The sequence below is a fragment of the Gaeumannomyces tritici genome (assembly GCF_000145635.1).
Source record: "Gaeumannomyces tritici R3-111a-1 unplaced genomic scaffold supercont2.8, whole genome shotgun sequence".
Classification (NCBI taxonomy): Eukaryota; Fungi; Ascomycota; class Sordariomycetes; order Magnaporthales; family Magnaporthaceae; genus Gaeumannomyces; species Gaeumannomyces tritici.
Window position 1 is genome coordinate 1,054,182 of NW_008804552.1, and position 21,297 is coordinate 1,075,478.

General features: G+C 60.6%; 11 protein-coding genes and 1 non-coding gene across 12 annotated transcripts; 8 read left to right on the forward strand and 4 right to left on the reverse strand.

Annotated features, from left to right (window-relative positions):
- The first annotated feature begins 61 nt into the window (after positions 1 to 61).
- On the forward strand, positions 62 to 2,066 carry GGTG_12476 (hypothetical protein). Its single transcript, XM_009230374.1, has 2 exons — positions 62 to 1,531; positions 1,606 to 2,066. The coding sequence occupies exons 1-2, from the start codon at positions 853 to 855 to the stop codon at positions 1,887 to 1,889; spliced, it is 963 nt and encodes a 320-aa protein (XP_009228638.1). The 5' UTR covers positions 62 to 852; the 3' UTR covers positions 1,890 to 2,066.
- On the reverse strand, positions 2,053 to 2,124 carry GGTG_20252. The gene has a single exon. It is a non-coding gene; the product is annotated as a tRNA-Gly (tRNA).
- Positions 2,125 to 3,267: 1,143 nt separating this feature from the next.
- GGTG_12477 (hypothetical protein) lies at positions 3,268 to 3,780 on the forward strand (the record flags this gene model as incomplete). The annotated part of the gene is made up of 3 exons (XM_009230375.1): positions 3,268 to 3,363; positions 3,425 to 3,570; positions 3,642 to 3,780. 3 exons carry the CDS (start codon positions 3,268 to 3,270, stop codon positions 3,778 to 3,780), a joined length of 381 nt encoding a protein of 126 aa, XP_009228639.1.
- A 572-nt stretch (positions 3,781 to 4,352) lies between these two features.
- On the forward strand, positions 4,353 to 6,037 carry GGTG_12478 (hypothetical protein; the record flags this gene model as incomplete). Its single annotated transcript, XM_009230376.1, has 2 exons — positions 4,353 to 4,743; positions 4,824 to 6,037. 2 exons carry the CDS (start codon positions 4,353 to 4,355, stop codon positions 6,035 to 6,037), a joined length of 1,605 nt encoding a protein of 534 aa, XP_009228640.1.
- A 46-nt stretch (positions 6,038 to 6,083) lies between these two features.
- Positions 6,084 to 6,296, forward strand: GGTG_12479 (hypothetical protein; the record flags this gene model as incomplete). The annotated part of the gene is made up of 1 exon (XM_009230377.1): positions 6,084 to 6,296. One exon carries the CDS (start codon positions 6,084 to 6,086, stop codon positions 6,294 to 6,296), a length of 213 nt encoding a protein of 70 aa, XP_009228641.1.
- A 1,438-nt stretch (positions 6,297 to 7,734) lies between these two features.
- GGTG_12480 (hypothetical protein) lies at positions 7,735 to 8,890 on the forward strand (the record flags this gene model as incomplete). Its single annotated transcript, XM_009230378.1, has 3 exons — positions 7,735 to 8,486; positions 8,571 to 8,769; positions 8,846 to 8,890. The coding sequence occupies 3 exons, from the start codon at positions 7,735 to 7,737 to the stop codon at positions 8,888 to 8,890; spliced, it is 996 nt and encodes a 331-aa protein (XP_009228642.1).
- A 73-nt stretch (positions 8,891 to 8,963) lies between these two features.
- Positions 8,964 to 11,127, reverse strand: GGTG_12481 (hypothetical protein). The gene is made up of 2 exons (XM_009230379.1): positions 10,841 to 11,127; positions 8,964 to 10,698 (listed from the first exon to the last, which is right to left on the reverse strand). Exons 1-2 carry the CDS (start codon positions 11,001 to 11,003, stop codon positions 9,170 to 9,172), a joined length of 1,692 nt encoding a protein of 563 aa, XP_009228643.1. The 5' UTR covers positions 11,004 to 11,127; the 3' UTR covers positions 8,964 to 9,169.
- Positions 11,128 to 11,867: 740 nt separating this feature from the next.
- On the reverse strand, positions 11,868 to 12,195 carry GGTG_12482 (hypothetical protein; the record flags this gene model as incomplete). The annotated part of the gene is made up of 2 exons (XM_009230380.1): positions 11,868 to 12,069; positions 12,125 to 12,195. 2 exons carry the CDS (start codon positions 12,193 to 12,195, stop codon positions 11,868 to 11,870), a joined length of 273 nt encoding a protein of 90 aa, XP_009228644.1.
- A 380-nt stretch (positions 12,196 to 12,575) lies between these two features.
- Positions 12,576 to 14,414, forward strand: GGTG_12483 (hypothetical protein). The gene is made up of 2 exons (XM_009230381.1): positions 12,576 to 13,820; positions 13,876 to 14,414. Exons 1-2 carry the CDS (start codon positions 12,816 to 12,818, stop codon positions 14,257 to 14,259), a joined length of 1,389 nt encoding a protein of 462 aa, XP_009228645.1. The 5' UTR covers positions 12,576 to 12,815; the 3' UTR covers positions 14,260 to 14,414.
- An 86-nt stretch (positions 14,415 to 14,500) lies between these two features.
- Positions 14,501 to 16,703, forward strand: GGTG_12484 (aerobactin siderophore biosynthesis protein iucB; the record flags this gene model as incomplete). The annotated part of the gene is made up of 2 exons (XM_009230382.1): positions 14,501 to 16,523; positions 16,586 to 16,703. Exons 1-2 carry the CDS (start codon positions 14,833 to 14,835, stop codon positions 16,701 to 16,703), a joined length of 1,809 nt encoding a protein of 602 aa, XP_009228646.1. The 5' UTR covers positions 14,501 to 14,832.
- A 709-nt stretch (positions 16,704 to 17,412) lies between these two features.
- On the forward strand, positions 17,413 to 18,243 carry GGTG_12485 (hypothetical protein; the record flags this gene model as incomplete). Its single annotated transcript, XM_009230383.1, has 1 exon — positions 17,413 to 18,243. One exon carries the CDS (start codon positions 17,413 to 17,415, stop codon positions 18,241 to 18,243), a length of 831 nt encoding a protein of 276 aa, XP_009228647.1.
- A 328-nt stretch (positions 18,244 to 18,571) lies between these two features.
- GGTG_12486 (hypothetical protein) lies at positions 18,572 to 21,055 on the reverse strand. The gene is made up of 3 exons (XM_009230384.1): positions 20,656 to 21,055; positions 19,572 to 20,576; positions 18,572 to 19,492 (listed from the first exon to the last, which is right to left on the reverse strand). Exons 1-3 carry the CDS (start codon positions 20,841 to 20,843, stop codon positions 18,790 to 18,792), a joined length of 1,896 nt encoding a protein of 631 aa, XP_009228648.1. The 5' UTR covers positions 20,844 to 21,055; the 3' UTR covers positions 18,572 to 18,789.
- Positions 21,056 to 21,297: the final 242 nt, after the last annotated feature.

Consider the following 21,297-nt stretch of genomic DNA (forward strand, 5'->3'; position numbering starts at 1 on the left):
TACCGCAGTCACCCGACGAGCCCCTCCCCACCTCGCACCGCCTGTCCCACCGGCTGGGTCCCATGTTGGGCCGGCCCGCTGGCCGTGGGATTCTCCGTCGAGCCTTGGCCCGCGATGCAGGCCACAGACGTGCCGGCCCCGACACGGCGCTGCGCCGCAGAGAAATCCCACCACTCACAACGTCGCGCGCCCCGGGCCAGCGTCACTGCCGCCCTCGCCTGTGTGCGCCGCCAGTCCCGATTTACTGGCCGCGGGCTCGCATCGAGGCACAAGAGTGGGCTAGCTGGTAATCATGCGGGTAGCCGTCGAGAAGGCATGGGCTGATTTCCTACCCGGCCGCGCGCTCGGGAGCTGAAGACCCCTGCGTCGGCCACGGCAGATCTGCGAGATCTCCATGCTTTGGGGGCTGGGAGCGGTGGTGTTGCGCTGTTTGACGCTTGCTTATCGCCCGTCTCTCCAGGCGAGGGTACCACGCGGGACGTGACACTGCTCGGGTGCGTGTAGCTCATAGGAGGACAGGGCAGGCTTTTATCCGCCCTGCACTGGCTGGCCGGTCCAGGTTTCAACCAAATTCCTCAACCTCCTGCACCCCATCAATCCCGCCTGGCCAAGCCGACAGTACACACTGCCGACAACAACAAAGATGTAAGCTTATTCTTGGACCTCGCCCGGGATTCGCATCCTCCTGGCAAATTGCGCGACAGCACAGCCAACAGCGCTACCAGGCCACCCACCATCACAGCGCTACTCGCGGACCAGCTCAATGATCGACGGCCCATACATGGCCTTATTGGCAGCACGCCCCTGGCAGGCGCAGCAGGGAGGCGCGGGCCAAGAAGCTGTTGGTTCTGAATGCCGTGCCCCCAGGCGTGGTCGCCAGGCTGGATCCTGAAAGGCGCCGAGCCGTACAAGAGCAGCGCGACAGCCCTACCCGTTCTCTGCATTTTCGTTTCTTTCCCCTCCTCGATGCGGTGCAGTTGTCGCGGCGCCTCACCTCATCCCACACAGCCCCAACCCCCCCGCACTCTTCCTCCAGCATCCAGACCCGTCGACAGGATGGACGTCACGACGGTCCAGCTCGCCCCGGAGCAGGCGCTACAGGCCAAGGAGCAAATGGCCCACCTGGCGCAGCCGATGCCCGCGCCGCAGACCAAGCTGCTCGGCATCTGCGCCGACAAGGTCGGGCACGACGGCATCAGCCTGGTGGTGCGCGAGACGAAACGGAGCAAGCGCTACGAGGTCCTCGAGGCCGGGACCAAGCGCAAGCTGCTGCAGATCAAGACCAACTTCTTCACAATGCGCATGCGTAAGGAGGTCTGGGACGTCCAGGACAAGGACCAGCCGCGCCACCTGTTCGACATGGCCTACGACTACTCGGGCCTCAAACGCGGAGATCTGCTCACCTCGTTCGCCATCCACTACCCCAAGAAGAAGAAGGACCAGAAGAAGGAGGTGCTCGACGACGACGAGTCGGAGGACCAGGACCCCGAGAATGGGGAAAAGATTGTCGACATTAAAGGCAACTTTAAGCGCAAGTTTTCCCACCCTGCGCTGTCATTAAAACCCTGCATTCTCCAGGGGCTAACGAGAATCTCCAAAGGCCAGTCGTCGGCTCAAAGTCGACCGTCAAGTTCATGAGCCCCCTGACGGGCGGGTGGGAGGAGTGTCTCGAGATGGGTGGCAACATGGGCGCCTTCAAGGGCGAGGTGACGGACACGACGGCCGACAATAAGGTCGTCGCCCGGTTCGAGCGCGACTATGGCGTCCGGGACTTCATCCTGGCCAAGCAACAGTACAAAGTCTCGGTCGAGCCGGGCGTGGACTGGGCCTTGATGGCGCTGCTATGCGTGGCAATGGACCACAGGAGCGACAGCTGGTGGGGGAAATAGGGGCCGGGATTCTGCTAGTAGTAATTAATCGATACCTCCTTCTTGCGAAAAATGCGTACCTCGATATCCTCGGCCGAGGAAGTTATCAGGGGGCCCGAGGACGGCGGCGAAAAAGAAAAAAAAGAGAAACATAATGTTGTGGCGTTGCGGCCACTTGGAGGGATGCTTGCGTCGGGAATTGAACCCGAATCTGCTGCTTGGAAGGCAGCAATGCTAACCATTACACCACGCAAGCTGTGATGTGATGGTGGCAGGCATCATTGGCGTGCCTATCAGGTGGGGTGTCGGATGACGCCCACCCTGGATCGTGGGTGACCTTTACTGGCCCGTAGGTATCCAGTGACCGACTCCTAAAGGACGGGGCTGGATGTGTCGACCGAGTCGGGCGACATTGAGTGAAGATGCGTACTCGAACCAACGGGGTTTCGCTAAAGCTGTGTCGCCGACATGGAAGGCAAAGAAGAACAAAAAAAAACACAGATCATCCGCTTTTGGTCTGCCGAGCCCAGTGGCCAGCCTGGAAGTCGTGGTGCAGCCCGTCACACGGCAGAAAACACGGAGTCGCACCGAAATCGGGCAATCTGTGCTGCATGTGAAGAGCGTCGAATACGAGCCGGCGACGACGACAGGTCGGCGTCGTCAGAGAAGTCGTTGGAGATGGAGGGTGGCAAACTAAGCACCCAGACACCGAGTTTGTTCCCATGAGCTTCAACCTCGCATCCGTCAGCAATAGCGTCTAGACTGAATCAGCGCCCACCAACTGGAGGCGCGCACCTGCTCAGGCACTAGACGCCACAAGGGCTGGTATTTGCAGGTTGGCGGAACGGAAGGGTGGGGCGTGCAGGCCGGCACAGAGCCGGTAGCCGATGCGCGGAACCGACTGCTTACGCCCTGCTGCACGGCTGGTCCGGTCCGCTACTCGGTGGCTGCCTGGGCGCAGAGACGACACCGGCCAACGACGGTTGTATCGCCAGCCTTCTTGGACCGTCCCAAGTTTTCCTCGTTTAGCCTCCCAGTCTCATTGGACCCGAGCTAGCCCCGGAGGTTCCCGACCATGCCGCCCGCTCTCTTCTCGGCGGCCGTCATGATGCAAGATGTGCACAAGACCGCGTGTGATCTGGTCATAGACGCACTCGGCCTTGCCGGAAAGGCAGGTAGGCAGGCAGTAAGGATACGACTGGGCGACCGTGGGGAACGGCTTGATGGGTATAAAATGGGAGCCAGCGTCCTCTTCCCTCGTCCTGAAGTTGACCCACGACAGCAAGCAGGCGCCACTCCCATCAATCTCATCTCCAGCCCACAGACAGTTCCGCACAGGATACTTGCATCACAAGACTTCGCCTTTGCCCTTTAGTAACCATCTGTCCCAGCCATCAAGATGAAGTCCTTCCTCGCTACAGTTGTCGCCTTCTTGCCTCTGGTGGCCGCGGCCCCTACGGCGGATGCGGGCCTCGAGAAGAGGACCCCAGGCAATGTACGTCCCCTACCCTTCTCCCAAGTACCGAGCTTAGTCTGACGCTGGTGAACTCTCACAGGTCTTCCTCTGCACCGGCAGCGGCTGGGGCAACACGTGCGGCAACTTCTTTGTCGGCACCGGGGGCTGCAAGCCTATCCCGGAGCCCTGGCGCGGGAGTGTCGGGTCCGCCGGGCCGGACCGGGGGGCGCTCTGCCGCCTCTTTGAGTAAGTAGTGCCGGCTTCTTCTTGGATCATCCTACTGTCGTTTGCTGATACTGGACACGCAACAACGACAGCGCTTCGCACGGCGACTGCACTGGAAGCGGGCTGGCGATCCTTGAGTCCCCCGGCAACTCCAACCTGTACGCCGGCAACGACGCCGGGCACAAGGCCCAGTTCATCGGGTGCGTCACCTGCACTGCCTGCCAAGGTTAGGCGCTGCCGTGGGTCGCGACGGTGGAACGGTGCAGCGCCTGGTGACAGGCTTGATGGACGGACATGGAGTCATCGATCGATCGGTGGCAGTGGATGGGCAGGCTAGAGCTGCTGTGAAGGGGGCCATCAAGTAGAGAAACGTGAGGGGAGCGAGCGAGTAGCATGTACTGTGGTACTTTATCAATGTCAAGCCCCACCACTAGCACGTTGACGCGCTGAGGACGAAATCTTGAGCGTGCGCAACCGACTTTGTGACTGGGCAAAAAATGGTATCAAAAGATGGTCTTCAGGCGACAGCAATGGAATTACAATTGTCGTTTTTAGTTGGGTTGAAGGATGGATGCCACGTTTGCGGAACAGCGGCATTCCACGTTGCGAACAGCAGTTTGCTGCCACCTGACAAGTACATTGGTTATGACGTCACTGCAAATGGCGGCAGGCCAAGAAATCCCCAGCCCAGCTCGTTCTCCATGCGCTAGAAATAAGCACAATTCCAACCCCTTCTTGTCCAGCAATCCGAGCCCCGATCCCATCCCCACGGCCAGTGTGATGCAGCCGACAGACTGGGCGTCATGAACAATGCTTTACTCAGGCTCGGGCTCCCCGCTCGGCTGTCCCGCCTGCCTCGCCCGACGCCCTCCCGCCTTTGCGCCGTGACTTCCTTGCCCAGGCCTCTGTCGGCTGTACCACCACGGTCCAGCCTCCCTGCGCTTGCACAACAGGCGTGTCGATCCTTCACACCGACCGCCCGACACTGCAGGCGATCGACGCCTGGAAACCATGACGGCGACGACGTGTTCGCCGCGCGCGCACGAGACCTCAACCAGAAGGGCCTAGACGAGGAGGAGAAGGAGGTCAGGCTCCGTCAACATCAGGTGAAGCGGCCGTGGCACCGTGACAAGGCCGACGAGCCGCCCGTGAAGGACAAGGGCGGCGCCGGCAAGGACGAAGAGCTGTCCAAGGGTGGGTGAAGGCGCATGCCACCGTGCAACATGCCCAAATGCCTACTGCCAAACTAACCGCCGTCCCCACCCAACATCCAGGCAAGCTCCTCACTACGCCTACGAGGCTCCTCAAGCTCATCATTCCGCTTCCCGTGTCGGTCGAAAAGGACAGGGACAACAACAGCAAAAGTCACGACTTTGGTCGGTCCATCTCCAGCAACGACGAGATCCAGCCGCTCGCCCTCCTAATACATCCACAGCAACCCCTTTCGTACGTCGAGCGTCTTATCCAGGCCGAGCTACCTCCGGTGATGGAAGATGGCAAGGAGAAGATACCCAACGTGTACTTCCGGGCCGAAGATGCGTCCGCCGAGGGCAGCAAAGAAAAAAAGGACAAGGCAACAAAGGAAAAGCCAGACAAAGGAAACCCGCACAAACCCAGTGGCTCACACGTGGCGTCGTACTCTGGGCTGGGGCACGAAGCGTCGGCGCGGGCGGACGAGGAGAAGCGGTGGGTGCGGTGGAGCAGCAGCACCGAGATGGGCGACTTCATTCGCGACGCGGCTAGGGGCCGGGAGTTTGTTATCGAGGTGGAAGGGTACGGGCTCGAGATGCGGGTCGGTGTGCCGTCGTTCAACGACCGGACGCACTTTCTACGCACGCGGCTGCGGCGCATGTCGCGTTCCATTGACCGCCTGGTCGACATCAAGCGCGAGTGCGACGAGCTGGCGCACCGGTCGGCGCACCGCCTCGCCCAGGGCGGATTTGGGCTCCTGGCGTCGTGGTGGGGCGTTGTGTACTACGTCACGTTCCACACCGAGGCCGGCTGGGACCTGGTGGAGCCCGTGACGTACCTGGCCGGCCTGGCCACCATCATGGCCGGCTACCTCTGGTTCCTCTTCATCAGCCGCGACCTGAGCTACAAGGCCGCCATGAACGTCACGGTCAGCCGCCGCCGCACCGCCCTGTACGAGGCGCGCGGCTTCGACGTGGCGCGCTGGGAGCAGCTGGTGCGCGAGGCCAACGCCCTGCGCGCCGAGGTCATGCAGGTCGCGCAGGAGTACGACGTGGACTGGGACGAGACCGCCGACCTGGGCAGCGAGGACGTCAAGGACGTCCTAGCGGCCGAGCGGCACAAGCGCAAGGCCCGGGCGGACCCCGACGAGGACGAGGACGACGGGGACGGCGACGACAAGAAGGAAGACAAGAGCAGCGGCAGGTCCGAGGCTGCGGACGGCAGCGGCAAGGCGGACGGCGGCAAAACGGAGCAGAAGCAGGAGAAGCAGGCCGGCGAGCAACAGAGGAAAGGCTAGGAGGGTGGCCAGGCAGAAGAGCCACGAGAAGGCGCGGTACCCTTGCATGTGCATGTACACCACCAGGCTGTCGGTCATGGAGAGCGAGTCGAGGACGTGGAGCACGGGGTCAGACGTCAGCTCGTCCCATCGCCGGCTCCGTCTGCCGCGGCTGGCGGCGCCCCAAGCCCAGAGGCCTGGCTCGGTCGGGGATTTGCTGGTGCCCGTCGTGGTGTGTCTCGTGTTGGTGTTGAGCATGGCTGCGGTGTGGTGGTGGTGAAGCATTTTGGAGAAGACGCATCATGTCAGGTGTCCAGTATACAAAAAGTCTAGACGGACGACAGGACTGTGAGTCTTTGGCCGTATTTATTTGCCTTCCTCATCCCCGTCATCCCCTACGTCCAAGATTTGATCCTCACCTTCCCCTGATTTCTGTGCCCTTCCAATCTCCAGTTTCCATGGCGCTGCCAGGCCCCCGCCCATGCTCCACAGGGCCCCATCCAGCACTGATTCCAGGCTGTTCCAGGCGAGCCCGCCTCGGGCTCTGGGGGCTCAGGGGAATTGAGATTGTGGTTGATCTGAGAAAGGATTGCTCTCCAACCCGGGCGGGACATGGGTTTCTTTTTATGCCTCTGACTGATGATCTGACAGGTACGTGCTGTCTCGGGCACAGCATTCTGTTTCTATAAAGTGCAGCCCGAAGAGCCCGAGTATTGGTCCAATCCTTGTGCTGTTCGTACATGCGTCATTGGGCGGGGGCAGGAGCGGGGGGCCGTTGCCCATCACACAACCCGGGCGTTTTGTCAGTGATTGGCCCGCATTCAATAACAGACGCACAGGACCAAAGGCGTCCAATCACGGTAACAAGACACAATGGTGTCCAGCCCAGGAGCACCAGGCACATCGTGTTGTCCTTGGCCGACCTGGGGCGCTTCTCTGCGAAACACGGCTGGTTTTACGCGACCAAGCCTGACCTTTTGTCCCCCTCTGACTCCTAGGCAAGGTACCATCAGCCCTACGGTGCTGGCTGGGCGACTGGGCGCTGACGATGGCGGATCGAGCACCTAGGTAGCTCCCTGTGCCCATCGTGCTGCCTTGAGTGGTCAGGACCTTTTGCCGTCGGGCGTACCCTTGGAGCCGCGACCTGGGGCTATGTGTTGGGGGCCGCTACTTGGGGGCCGCGACCTGGAGCCATCAAGGCACCCAGAGTTGGTGTTTGATGAGCTGCTACTGCGTATGGCCATTCCGCCACCGTATCATATGATGCTTTCGGCCTCATGGAGACTTTATTTACTGCCACTATTTAAGGCCGGATCACCCGCCGTGTTCATGTCTCTTGCCTACAAGTGCAAGCGCTTTCAGCGCACAATGACGTTCGCGACTTGCATCTATCCCAAGCTCGAGGCGGCTCTATCGCACTCAGCAACCTATCCAACCCATGCCCTATCACCATACAAAGCCAACGACACCCTACATTCAGCCGTACCATCTTCGGCCATCCTCCCCGCCCTTGCCCTCGCTCGCCCATGACCTTTTCCGTCCCCCCAAGGCAATGCCGTTCCCTGGGTCTTGCTGCTGCTGAGTACTCGCCCTGGCTCGAAGCCATCTCGTCCCTGGCTAGGCTTGTTGTCAGAGGAAATCTTGGGTTATTACGGCCCGTATTTTTCGAGAATTGGAAGCTAGAGTCGCGCTTGCCGACAGTTTTGGTCACATTCGCCATGCTGGAGCCCATCTACGTCTGGCTGGGCCTCGTCCGTGTCCGCGTCCGCGCTCCATGTCTTGCAGACGAGCAGCAAACGGAGCGACAGGCGGAGCGTCAGGCCGAGAGAAGTCGGTGGTACGGCGAGTCGCCAGGCGAGCAACAGGCGCAGCAGCAGCAACGAGAAGACACACGTAGCACTACTCGGCATTCCAATGGGGCCCAGCAAGGCACGGCCGAAGCTCCTCTATGGTCTGCATCGCAGAGCGACAGCGCTGGCCGAACCCAAGATTTCCCAGCATCGACTGCCTCCATTCCCCAAATCAGGCGGTCCAAACGGAGCATTGACGACATCAGCGACTCGGAGGGGGGCGGCAGCGAAAGACGCATACGTTTCGACGCCTCGGTGCCCGGGCCGTCGAATCTGCGCAATAGACATGGCCTCGGCTGCCATCTGCCTTGGTTAGTCGGCCTCGGTCTCGCGGCCTGGGAGGAGGCTCAGTCGGGTAAGGAAAATTCGCGGGACGGAGCGGGCCCGACCTCCCCGCCTGGAACGTCTCAGTTTGAGCTTCCCCATCGGCCGTCCAAACGCCTCCGGTCATCCCGCGGCAGCAGCCCCCAATCATCCACCGGGAGCAGCCCAGCGAGCGAGAGAGAGTGCAGCATCGAGGAAGCCAGCCGGCTGCTCGCCTGCCCGTTCTACAGGCACGACCCCGCCCGGCACCACGGCTGCGTTGGGGACCCGACACTCAGCGACGCCGACGCGGTCCGGTACCACGTTTTGGTAAGGCATCGCAATCCCCTGCGTTGCCCGATATGCTACGTTGAATTCGAAAGACACGCCGACCGTGACAGACACGTGGTCTCGCGGGCGTGCAAGCCGCCACCAGAGCCGCCCGCCGACCTCCAGGTGGGCGTCTCTGCATCGCAGGCGGCCGAGCTGGCGGTACAGGGCGGGCGTGGAGCGGGTGTCCGGGTGGACCCGGCCACCAGTTGGGATAATATATGGGACGTCTTGTTCCCCGGCCGGGAGAAACCCGCCGAGTCGCAGTTTGTAGCCGAAGGGATAGAGACGAATGCAGCGAGGCTGAGAATGTTTTGGCGTGACAAGGGACGGGGGCTTGTGACAGGCGCCCTGGAAGGAAAGGGAGCTCTGGAAGCAGGGTTACGGCTAGACGCGTCACTGGAGGCCTTGTTCGCGTCTGTGCTTGATGGGATGCTGGCGTCGCTTCAACAGAAAGAACAAGGAGATGAATAGGGGCTGGGTTCAATCTAGGGCTAAAACGATTGCAATAAGTACGGGTACCTAATCTGATAATCGCTGGCCGGGGCTGTGCCGTCATAAATACATAATACAACTGCCCACTCCCTTCCTTCGCCATCACTATTAAACCAAGAAGCGCCAGAGCATGGCAGATGTAGAGTGAGGCAATGGATGCGACGCTGGCCAATTGTCATGGGACGGCAGAGGATGGCTCTTCAACACAGTCGACCAGTGCTGTTTGCATGGCGCTGGCGGGTTTGGTCGGCGGATTGGTGTCGTCCATGGAGACATCATGAACTGGTGAAGCCGAAAAGTCAAAATTATCCATCGGAAGGGGAGTCGCATTCGTCTGGTCGGCGCGCGGAAAGTACGTGTCAGCCCCATAAGCGCCTTCGACATAATTATCCCCGAAAACAAGGCTGGGTGAAGGGGGGTCGACAGCGGCGAGGCTTGGGTTGGGGTTGGACGAGAACGGGGCAGCCAAGGATTGGTCTACGAATTGCGGCGGCTGGATCTGATCGTGGCTGCTGGATTGGGACAAAACCAGGAAATTCTGGTAAGGAAGGCTCCCCCAGCCGATGCGCGGAAAGCTCAGCTCGCTCCAGCCGTGATGCTGCTGCGGCTGCGGCTGTGGCGGGGGCGGAGGTGGGGGCGGGTGCTGTGATAGCGCCAACGTCGATGCAGCGCGGCTGGGCCTGCCACCGAAGAAGACGGCTTCTATGCCGCTGGCCAGGGCGCCACCGTGGTCGGGGATGTTTCGGTCTGCAAGGAACTGGGGGAGGCGACGTGAGCGGCCGGAAATGGACATGGAACCGTCGCCGGCCTCGTCCCCACGGCGTGCTCCAAACAGGGTGTTGTGGACATCTTGGACAAGAGGGAAGTGGTGCTCGGCGGTGATGCCGTGGTCTCGGAAAAGCTGCGGCAGCTGCCTCACGCCGCGGTCGCTCGCCTCGAGTACCACGTCAATTGTCTCCTTGAGGAGAGTGTCGAGGAAAACGCCGGGGTGAGGTGGTTTGTCTGGTTCGGGGCACGATTTCCTCCAGAGCCACCCCCACTTGTCGTGCTGGTTCATGCCATGGGTGGCCGCCTCGAAGCCCCCCAGGGCGGCGTATTGGTTCCGGTCGAGATCGTGGTACTCGCGATTGGTAGGCGTTTGCTGGGCCGACTCCTCCTCCCGGTGCGTCAGTAGGTGCGCCTCGCACTTGGCGCTCGTTGCAAAGTACTCCCCGCAGATGGTGCAGCGCTGGTCTGCGTTGTGCCGCCGCGCCAGGTGCTGCCTCACCACCCAGGGTTCCGTCATCTTGAAGGCCAGGCATTCCAGGTGCACGATGGGGTCGTATCTGTACAGAGGGCACGCGAACTTGCGCTCTGCGCCTTTGTCACGGGGCGGCCCGCACCGTAACGAACCGCCGCCGCCGTCGTCGCTGCAGCTGCTCTCGTCATTGTTGGTCCGCCGCTTGCCACTGCCCTTGCCCCTGCGGCCCTTGCCCTTGTCGTCGGTGGCACGCTGTCGGCCGTTGTTGGAGGCGTGCTTGGAGTTCTCGCTGGCGAACGGCTCATGCCTGTTCTTGCGCGCTTTTGGTGACGTCCGCGCTAGGCCGCCGCACTCGGTTGGCCCCGGAGCCAGCAGCTGCAGAGCTCGCCAGAGATGGGCGATCAGGCTAACATGCGACTGGACGAAGCAGACCAACGCACTGGCTAGCAAGACAAGAGCGACGGCTGGGCCTTGTTAGTGGGCTGGTCCGCTGTATTCTATGCCGCCAGTGGCCCCATTTGGCACATGCAGCTGCTGTGCACGCACCAACGGTTGCTGGCGCTGCCCGGTGCATGCTGTGAATCGATGGACCGGTCCTAAACTTACCCGCAAAGCAAATGCACGGCTCGCCTCTAGCTGCCACATGGCTCAAACCGACGACCATGCTTTCTCCAAGGTCGCGCTGCCGGGCCACCTTCTTTTTGTTTTTCTTTGCGGCATGCTGCACCCGCACGCTGGTGTTTGCACCGTTTTGAAACATGGTACCCATGTCGGTACGTCCCGAGGCGACACCGTCGTCGCACTCTAAATTGGGCGGGGATAGTCTGTTGGCTGCCGTCGGACGGGATCTGCAAATTACAAAGAACAATAGGATGGTTGAATGTGTGGGATCCTTGCTGGGAGGGATACAATGGATGGCAGTACGTGATCATATAAAGCGCGATTGTTGGCGAGGCGGGCGTGGCATATGGTGCATTGGCGGGCGGCTCGAGGGTGCGCCTCCTCCAAACTCGACTTCGGAGGAGTTGCTCCTGCAAGCGGTGCCACGGAATAAATCGAACGAAAAAAAGTAGGGACTTAGAAGGCAGCATAATGGTGGTTCGCCATCTATCCATGGTTCGCGCCGAACAGAAAACCCCAACACGGGTTGCGTGCCAAGCCATTTATGAGGCTTAAAAGTGACGGGCGCCGGGCCACGCCAACGGAAAACGTAATCCCATTGTTTCAATGGGATACCGACCTTTCAACACCTGAAAATAGCACCAGCTCGTTCTTGCTTTTTAAACTGGTATTATTAAAAAGATACCTAAGCTACTCGGGTTTATGTAAATGCTTGGAATCCAGTTAACAGTTGCCGACAAGCCCGTTGCGCTTTTCATTTTTCGCCCGCTATTGAGCCCGACCACGCCCGTCTTGCGCCGACGTCAACTCTACCAAGTTATGCAGCCTACATGGGTTGCTGACCGGGGTTAGGAACCCCTTCAGCCAGCTGTAAATAAGGCGACCAAGGCACCCAGGCTACTAGCACTTTATGCAGTTGCTGCCTGCTTTTGTGGGGATTTATCGCTTTTGTCAGCCAGGTGCCCAGGACGGAAATACTAATGTTTGAGAGAAATGGAAAGGGAAATACCTATTACGAGGTTCGATATGCAGCATCGAATTGTGCTATTATTTTAGCCGCCGCTTGCTCCCGAACCTGGGACGGTAATGGTGCGGCTTTGCTGCGCGGCAATGCAATCCTTCGAAGCTTGCCAAGGTTTTCGTCTCGCTGCCACTGCTCCAAGTACTCCTGGCGTAGCTGGGCGTGCTGGTTTTGTCGTTGCGCTGCGTTACGACTGGACAGCGACACGCGGCTTGGTTAGCGCACAACGCCGATGCAGCATGCCGGACTGGTGGGTGTGAAGATATATCCATGGTACTTGCCCAGCTTGAGTCTGGTGTTGGGGGTCGCTTTCTGCCATATTCACAGTGGGTCGAGGTTTCCTGTGCAGATGCAGAGATGACAGGAGGGAGCGACCGCTATGGGTATTCTCCTACAATCTAACGCCATCTTATACTACTTCATTCATCCCCTTCCTCTACAGCTGTAGGCATTGTGAGTCGCGTCTCTTTCGTCACCATCAACACTTTGTCGCCAACAAGAGTAGAGGCGACTTGCTGTTGCTCAGACCTGCTCACCATGTGTTGGCTCGGACTTTGCGAAGCTAGAGGGGTACATGTAGTTTGCCGAGCCACTCCACCAACCCCACCACCCTGGGTGGTACGTACATCCCCCACACCGACAAAAAAGCAGACAACAATTGTAGGCTCCTTATGCAAGTCAGGAGCTGATAACAGTACAGCCGGGCGTATTTTGGCACATGCAGTTCCAGAACCCGAAGCGTCACGAGCCACCTCCCTTTTGCCTGTTTTTCCACATACCCCCGCGATTGTATGTGTGCGCGCGGCCCAGTTGCCTTGTTTAGCTCGTTATCTACGTTCTGTCCTGTTCATTTTCACCTTATAATCCTGCCCAAACGATTGCAGCCCGAGGTCAGCGAGTTCGTTGATTAAAATAAGGCTACCTTTTCGTCGTAGGAGAATGCTCCCCACTCGAATCGCGGAATCGACAAGCAAAAGCAAGCCATCACCAGCGGCAGCAAATGAAAAGACCAAGGAGAAAGATGACACGGGAGTTGAGGACGACAACGATGCCAGCGAGAGTGGCCACCAGAGGGCGCCGAGGCGGTACCTTGCTTGTCCATTTTACAAGCACAACGCCTCGCAGCACATGATCTGCGTCCGGTTCCGGCTGAGGCGGGTTCGCGACGTCAAGCAGCACCTCAACCGCTGCCACTCGCGCCACATGCAGTGCCCCGTCTGCGGCAGTGAATTCAAGGATTCCCCAGGACTGGAGAGCCACATCCGGATGAGGAAGTGCCGCGAGCCGCCGGGCGGGTTCCGGATCCAGGGAGTGACGGCACAGCAGGGCAAACTCCTGAGCCGCCGAGTCAAGCGCAAGGTCGGGGAGGAGAGTCAGTGGTACGGCATCTGGCGCATTCTGTTTCCTGGTTCGGACAGCCCAGCCTCCCCGTACCTCATCAACGAGCTCGATGAGGCCGTCAACACCGTCAAGGACACGTGGAAGCGACAGGGAGAGGATATTGTGAACTCGGTCCTGATCAGGGGCCTCGCCGACGCAACAATGGGCAGAAACACAGCTGGCAATGACAGCCGCCCGCATGCGGCAACACGCAAACACGTCATGAAAATGTCCCAATGCGTCCTCGACGAGCTCATCCGTCGTATCCAGCTCGACAGCCGCAAAATTATGGGGCCATCGCTTTCGGTTTTGGACACTGGCGACGACTCAGCCCTGGTGGGTACGGAGCAGGAGCCAGAACATGAGGACCAAGAGATTTGGCAGAGCCTAGATGTCGACGGCAATCAGGAGCAGCATTATCTGAGTGCAGACTCAATGGGAGCTGGGCAGGGGCCAGGCAGTGGGATCCATGACTGCTCACAGGGCCAAGCTGTCGAGCCCGACCAGAAGCCACCTTTGGTGTGGGATAGCAAATTGCCGAGCGACATCGGCAACTCGAGCATGGTAAGTAGCAGAATGAGTGGCCCAGACGCATATTGTTGTGCTGACACCAGGCCAGGTGGCATACGAGGCCAGCCCCGAATCAAACATGCAGCCAGAAACCCCGTCGATCGGCTGGATGACCGCAGGATTTCCCGGCTCTCCAGAGAACTCGCTATCTACGTTTCAAGGCCCAACCGACGGCAGTTTTCCCCCCGGTTTGTGGTTCCCAGCGATGGTGCACTGGATGGAAAAACTCCATGGCGGTTCAGGGCTATCCTGCGAAAGCATGTCGATGCCGGCGTTTCCGGCATGCTCGCGGGAAAGCTCTATTTCGTGGGCGCCAACACCGGGGCAAGGCGACCCGTTCATCGTCCCGGAGGGTATGCTTCCTGAGGACTGTCCGGGGAGTGGTATAATTTATGGCGAAATATCACCACCGGGGCTGGTACCATGGGAATGACCTTATGAGTTTTGCTTTTCTTTATTTTGGATTGCTTCGTATTTTTCCTCGTTTTTCACGTTGTAATGACCGCGTATAGATTTCGTAATAGAGTCCGTTTCGTGGCGTGGAGTGGCATGCGGCGCGTGCAGCTCGTGGCAGTGGTGCAGATGGAGATCACGCCAGCGAGCATGTTTAAACGGTTATATCCGGGTCCGGCCAGCGCCGACGAAGTGTGGCGCCTTTTTCTTGTGCGGGGAGCTGGAGATGCAGGTCGGGCCCTTTTTTATGACGAGCGTTTGGAGCTCACATGTTGTGGGGAGATTTAGCAGCTGCGCTTCCCCGCCTTGCATGCATGGAATGCAACGGCAAAAAGAGATGGCCGTACGATGGCGGCAACCCCGACACATCATTGGGAGGACGGACACACGATAAAATCGAGTCGCCGGCCAGGGCTTTGGTTTGGTGATGGGCATTGAACTGGCTTTACGTGCAGGTCCTGATTTGCTTCCATTGCTCCAGCCCAGTTGAGGACAGCCAGGCAGCCAGGCAGCCACATCGAACCCCACCCATTACCCCGCCATCAAAATCGCCATGGGTGCCCCGTCCATCGTCCACCTCCCCGACGGCCAGCACTTTACCGTCAAGCCCGTCTTTGCTGGCCTCTTCTTCAAGTCCCACGAGCTGAGCACCCATCCTCACTCGTTCCCCATCGGCTGGACCGTTGTGCTGCACACCCAGGACCCCAACGGCGTCGAGTCGCGTAGGCCCTCGGCCGACTCGACCGCCGACGAGGACGCGCCCCAGGGCGACCAGAATGACCAGAATGACCAGAATGACCAGAACGACCAGAACGACCAGAGCGACGAGAAAGACCATGGCTCCAACTCGCCCCGCAAGCAGAACGGCATGCTGGCCGCCGCCGAGCACGGCCCGCGCGTACGCGCCTACACGCGTCCGACCCTCCACGATGACTGCCTCTTCATCAGCTCCATTAGTAACCCGAGCAGCAGCGACTTCAAGCCGGCCGCCAGCCCGACGCGTCAAATCGCCATGATGCTCTGGATCACGCTGTACTGGTACTTCCACCAGCAGCCCGTCCCCGACTCCGTCCTGCCCGCCACCGACGCGTCGCTGCAGACCCCGCCGGCCGGCCGTCCGCGCGGCGAGTGGCGCATAAACATCCGCCGAGATGGCGTCCTGCGCGCCCGCAACCTGCTTCCCAAGCTCGAGCGCATGGGCCTCGTCGCCACCCTCGACTCGGCCGTTGGCATCGCCCCGCACGACGCCCACCCCGCCGACGGGGCATGGGACCGCATCTTTGTGTCGCGCCGCGCCTTCTGGCAGATCCCCGCCCGCCTCTTCCTCTTCACCCTGCAGCCCAGCCCGCGCCACACAGACTCGTACCCGGGCTCGCCCGCCTCCAGCCGCCCCGTGTCGCCCGCCCAGGGGAACCCGCTCGTCATAGTCCCCGACACTGGCGGCCTCGACGACGACGCGCTGGTTAACAGCAGGAGGAGCCTCGACGCCGCCCTCGAAGCCGTGTCGACCGTCGCGTCCATCATGACCCAAAACTCGTTCCCAATGGGCCCCTTTTACAGCTCATCACACCTGCCAACGTACTACCCACCCGCGCCGCCCCAGTACACGATAACAAACCACGTGAGGCACCCGGTGCGACCCAAGCCCCCTCGCTCGGGCGAGGTCTTTTACAGTCGCTTTGTGCCGTCGGCGGGATCATACCTTTCGTTCCGCGTCGCCTCGCTGTCGCCGCGGCCCGTCACATACCAGGGCGCCGTTGGGCCTTCCCCGCCGCCGCAGGGTGCAGGCGCCCGCCACGGGCAACACCACAAAAACGGCGGCGTCCCCCGCATCCGAGCGGCGGCCATGGAGCACGCGCACCTGGGCCTGCTGTCGGACACGGAATTGCTGAAGGCGTGGCTATCCAAACCGCGCGTGGCCGCCTTTTGGGGCTCGTTCGTGCCCGACTTTCTGCTGCAAGCCCTGGCGCTCCGCCACTCGTTCCCCGTCGTGGCCATGTGGGACGGTGTGCCGTTTGCCTACCTCGAGGTCTACTGGCTGAAGGAGGACCCCATCGGCCGCCACCTGGGCGCCTTTGCTGGCGGCTCTGCGGCTGACTGGGATCGCGGCGTGCACGTGCTCGTCGGCGAGGAGTGGGCCCGCGGCCTGGTGCCTCTGTGGCTGTCGAGCATGGTGCACTGGGTGTTTACCGCCGACTACCGCACTATGAGCGTGGTCGTCGAGCCGAGGATTGACAATGAGAGGTAGGCCGGTCTGCTGGGCTGCTATGTTTGGTTTGACAAGTGCTAACAATAGCCCCGTCCAGGTTTATTCAGCATCTCCAAGCCGGCGGATTCGTCAAGGAGATGGAGCTGTCACTGCCGCACAAGCAGGCATGGTTTGGGCGACTGAGGAGGGAGAATTGGGAAGGCCCGGCGCTGTGATGTGAGGAATGTGGGGTGCCACCGGCGCGTTGTCGGACGCGTACCCTGGCTCCAGGGGCCAACAGCAGTCTTGCTGTGTCACTGTGGCAGCACTGAATGCTACAGTCCCGCTTGGACCGTGTTATATTCTCTGGATTTCCAGTGGCTTTTGCCGATTCGATGGATAGCAGAGTGGACAGCTTCGACCGGTACTGTTGCTCTCGGCTTCAAAAAGAGCAATGTTTTATTTTGGGAAGAATTTTAGGTTGTTCGTTTGCAGACCAAAATAGCGTCGCCCCATCGAATTTGTTTCCAAACGCACCCCTTGGTTGCCGAAACAAGCTCAATGGCACGTGGTGCCTGGGCCAGGGGCGGGTGGGTTGTGGAGGTTGTGGAGAGGCGCGGACAGGAACGCCAAGTCGGTTGCTGCCAAGCCTCACCATGTCGCCCTGCAAGGTTGTATTTTGGCACAATGGCCATGTCGCGAGTTGGCCGATGGACGCTTCACGACAGAGTCGCCAAAGCTTGAGCGTAGATTGGGAACAGGAACGACCCGCGGCGGGAGATAAATATGTCGCCTCTCGAACACACATTTCCATGTTCTTGTTTTTCTCGCCACCCACGCCTTGCCTCGCCTGCCTCATCCATACAGTCCTTCTTGCTTTCCAACCACCAAACCTTTCTACAAGGCTCGAGTCTTTTTTGCAGCAGACACCCATCAACGTCCAAAATGCAGCCCTCCGCCAGCACCCTTCTCCGCGCCCTCGTGGTCCTCCTCGCAGCTCAGGTCGCCGCCGTGCCCATCCCGGGTCGCGTCGCCACGACCGAGGGCGGCGGCATGATGCGATGCATGGCTATGGGCCCCATGTGCGAGGGGAGCAAAGAAGCGCCGGCCGTCGACGCCACCGTCGACGCCACCGTCGGCGGCGCCGGCAACAGCACCACCACCCCCACCTCCACCCCCACCACGGGCGACGCCGAGGACCCGCCGCGGTCCCCGCCGCTGCGCAGCGAGCCCCGCCCGGCCCTCACGGCCTTCCACCAGCTCCCCGCCGACCGCCGCCCGCACGTCCGCACGCGGTCACCCCAGGAGGCGCGCTGCATGGCCCTCGGCCCGCTGTGCGAGGGCAGCGACGAGTCGCCCACCAAGCAGGAGGCCCCCGCCCCGGAGCCGGAGATGCGCTGCATGGCCATAGGGCCGATGTGCGAGGGCGACGCCGCCAAGAACGGCACCGCCGCGGCTGCCCGCAAGGGGCCCGTCACGCCCGACAACCCCAGCGAGGCCTCGCTCCCTGTCGAGGCCGATGAGGCCGAAGAAGCCGAGGAGGCTCTTGAAGACGATGAGGCTCTTGAAGACGAGGAGGCCCTCGAAGACGAGGAGGCCGTTGAAGCTGAGGAGGCCGAGGAGGCCGTTGAATGCGGGGAGACCGAGGAGGCCGATGAAGCCGAGGAGATCGAGGAGGCCGAGGAGGCCGTTGAAGCCGGAAAGGCCGAGGAGGCCGTTGAAGCCGGGAAGGCCGTTGAAGCCGAGAAGACCGTTGAAGCCGAGAAGACCGAGTGAGGTGGCCGTCGGCTTTGCTTCCTCGGCGTCGCGGCCCGCGCCACAGTTGAGTCGGACTGACAAGTCGTGACGACCACGCACCATATTTCTTTTCTCTTGTTTTATTTTTGTCCACTAGTTTATTTCCTTTGTTCTCTTGCCTACTTGGAGGCATGGAGTTTGGCATTTGGCGCCATCGGCATCGACTGCCCCCGGCCTTGTCTTCTTTTCTTCGGTGGGCGGTTTGGTTGGGCATTTTATCCTGTTTGTATACCCCCTTATCGTAGTATTGTTTATCCTGTTAACGAATCAACACCTCACATTATCACTCAACCCAGCCCCGAAAGTAGTCATTTTGCGAAAAAAGTGCAATCCCAGTATTAATTATAAGTGACTATTGTGAATGAATTGTTGCCCCAATCCCCTGAACGAACAAAATATGCCAAGCTCCAAGCCTCGTTAGGATTGCACGCGTATTACACATCCGATTTCGTATCCCAACAAAAAAAAACAACACCAACACAACACCACACGTCCATGAGAGGACACAACGGTCAAGAGGCCAGCTTAGGCGAAGAAGACAACAGCCATGGGCGCCAGGGCAGCGACCAGGGAGCCCATGTTGGCGACGATGGCGCGGGCGCCGGCCGTGTAGATGGGCATGGGGGCAGCAGCCGTCTTGTCGGCAGGGGCAGGCATGACGTGCTCGGGAGCGGCGGCCTGGCCCTCGGCCTTGGGCTTGTAGACGACCCCACCGTCGCAGACGGTGCAGGGCGTCTCGACCCAGCAGTCGTCGACGCACTTGGGGGCGGGCTCGGGGCGGCAGACGGGCTTGTTGACGCAGGCGTCGCCGGCGCACTTGATGGGCCTCCAGGCCGGCTCCTCGGGCTTGCAGACTTCGCACACGCGCTCGTAGTAGACCTCGGTCTCACAGGCGCCGGGGAGGCAGGTCACGGGAATCATGATGCTGATGTTGACGTTGTTGACGTTGTTGTTGGTGTTGTTGATGTTGTTGATGTTGTTGATGGTGGTGCCGCTGCCGGTGGGCGAGGGGGGAGAGATAGTGGTGGTGGTGTCATCGACAGGGGCGAAGACGTAGACGGTCAGGAGCACTCCAAAGGGCGGCGCCTGGCGGGCCTGGAGGTGGCGCTTGCCGACCGTGAGACGGCCACCGCAAGACTGGGCAGGGTTTCCAGGGCAGGGGATGTCGCACGACGCATCACTAACGGTGCTCAGGGTGGCAGCGTCGCCGTTGCCGCAGTAGCAGTCACTGTGTCAAAAATGTTTGTTAGTCGAAATGCAATTATACGGTGGGGGAAATGAGCACAAGAGAAGTGAGGGTAACATACGCTCCAGAGGTACCCGACATAGTCTTGTTCTGGCCCTGGCAGATGCCGGCGCAAACATCTAGGCTGTTGTCGGCGCGGGTGGCGGCAAGGACGAAAGGCGAGGTGCCAGCCGACGGGGGCGGCGAGCTGGCACATCCGGCGTACGCGTAGTCACCAATGCGGCGCGGGCCAGGGAGAACAGTACCGGTCGGGACAGGGCCACCCGTCGTGGTCGGGCTCGTCGTGTTCATGTCGCCGGTGGGGGTGCTCGACGGCCCAGTCGGCTCACCAGTGCTGGTGGTCTCAGGCCCATCGGTGGTAACGGGGCCATCGGTGGTCTCAGGTCCATCGGTGGTAACAGGGCCATCAGTAGTCTCAGGGACATCGGTGGTAACGGGGCCATCAGTGGTAACGGGACCATCGGTGGTTTCCGGGCCATCAGTGGTGCTGGTAGCGCTGGTAGAGGTGGTAGAGCTGGTGGTGGTCGACTCGGGCTCCGGGACCGGGACCGCGAGATAAGACCGAACCCTCGTGATCATGAAGTCGTTGACCCTCGGGTCCGTACCACCCGTTGTCGTCGGTGTCACGCAAACCTGTCTGATGTGGACGATGAGTTGTTGCGAATCGTCCTCAAAGTTCGGTGGAATAGTGAGAGCCGGGCCAATAACGGTGGAGCCGGCGTTCGTGTCGTACTGCCCCTCTATCTTTTCCTCGCGTGGAATCAGGGTTGCGCCGTACCACAGCTCACGGGGAAACGCGGGCGCCGAAGATCCAGGCCGCGTTTGGGTGTCGGGACCCCATGTAGCCAAGATGTGCATGTCACATCCCGCCAGTGTGCCAGAGGAGGTGGTCGTTGACGCGAGGTAGTGCGAGTCCACATCCGTCACCAAAAAGTCGACTGTGACGTCAAACCGAGCACCGACAGTGGCACCCGTCGGCCAGGGAACCTCAATATCCACCTCCACGTATTTGACGTCGCGCTCGTCGAGGGTCTGACCGCTCGGCTTGTTCCTCTTGTCGAAGACGCTGTTTGAAAAGCGCAGGAACGGTCAGCATCCAAGTCGTACCACGTTCATCCAGTTCTTACAGATTGAGGGGTACCTACTAGACATGGCCCTCATGGCCGCGGGAATCCCTGGCGCTTGTGACTGCACCATAGGCACCGGTGCCCTCAAGCTCGCTCACGGCCCGTATCGACAGGTCCGCATCGGCCGAGTTGACACCGATGGCGGCCGAGGCAAGCGAGGCCAGGGAGGCCAGGGCCAGGCCGTACATGCCGAGAGTGGACCGCATCGTAGCGAGTAGTGAGCCGCGTTCTGCAAGGCAAGGCTGGGTACCAGGGGGATGTGGGATTGGGGAAGCTGGAAGGGCAGGTTCGAGAGAGTGACAGGGGTAATGAGTGACTGAGGGGGCTAAAGAGTGACTGAGAAGGAAGTTCTCTTGATTGCTGGGAAGCCTGAGGAGGAGGGGAACAGTTGAAGAGTTGGCGGGGACGATGCCGCGACTTTTATACACGAGCTGGGCGCCAGTGTCAAGGGCCGGATGGAGCAGCGATCGCCTTGGTGTCATCGCTGGGAGCGCTCCGTCTCTGCATCCGGACCTCCGCCCTCCCGCGCGACAGAGGGCGCTGGGTGGTGGGTGGCTTCGTCTGGCTCTGTGTTTGTTTTGGCCCTTTGGCGGCATGGAATGCTGTTTCGCCTTTAAGTTGGGCACTGGATTCAGTCGAGCCATGCTGGTGGTGTCTTAC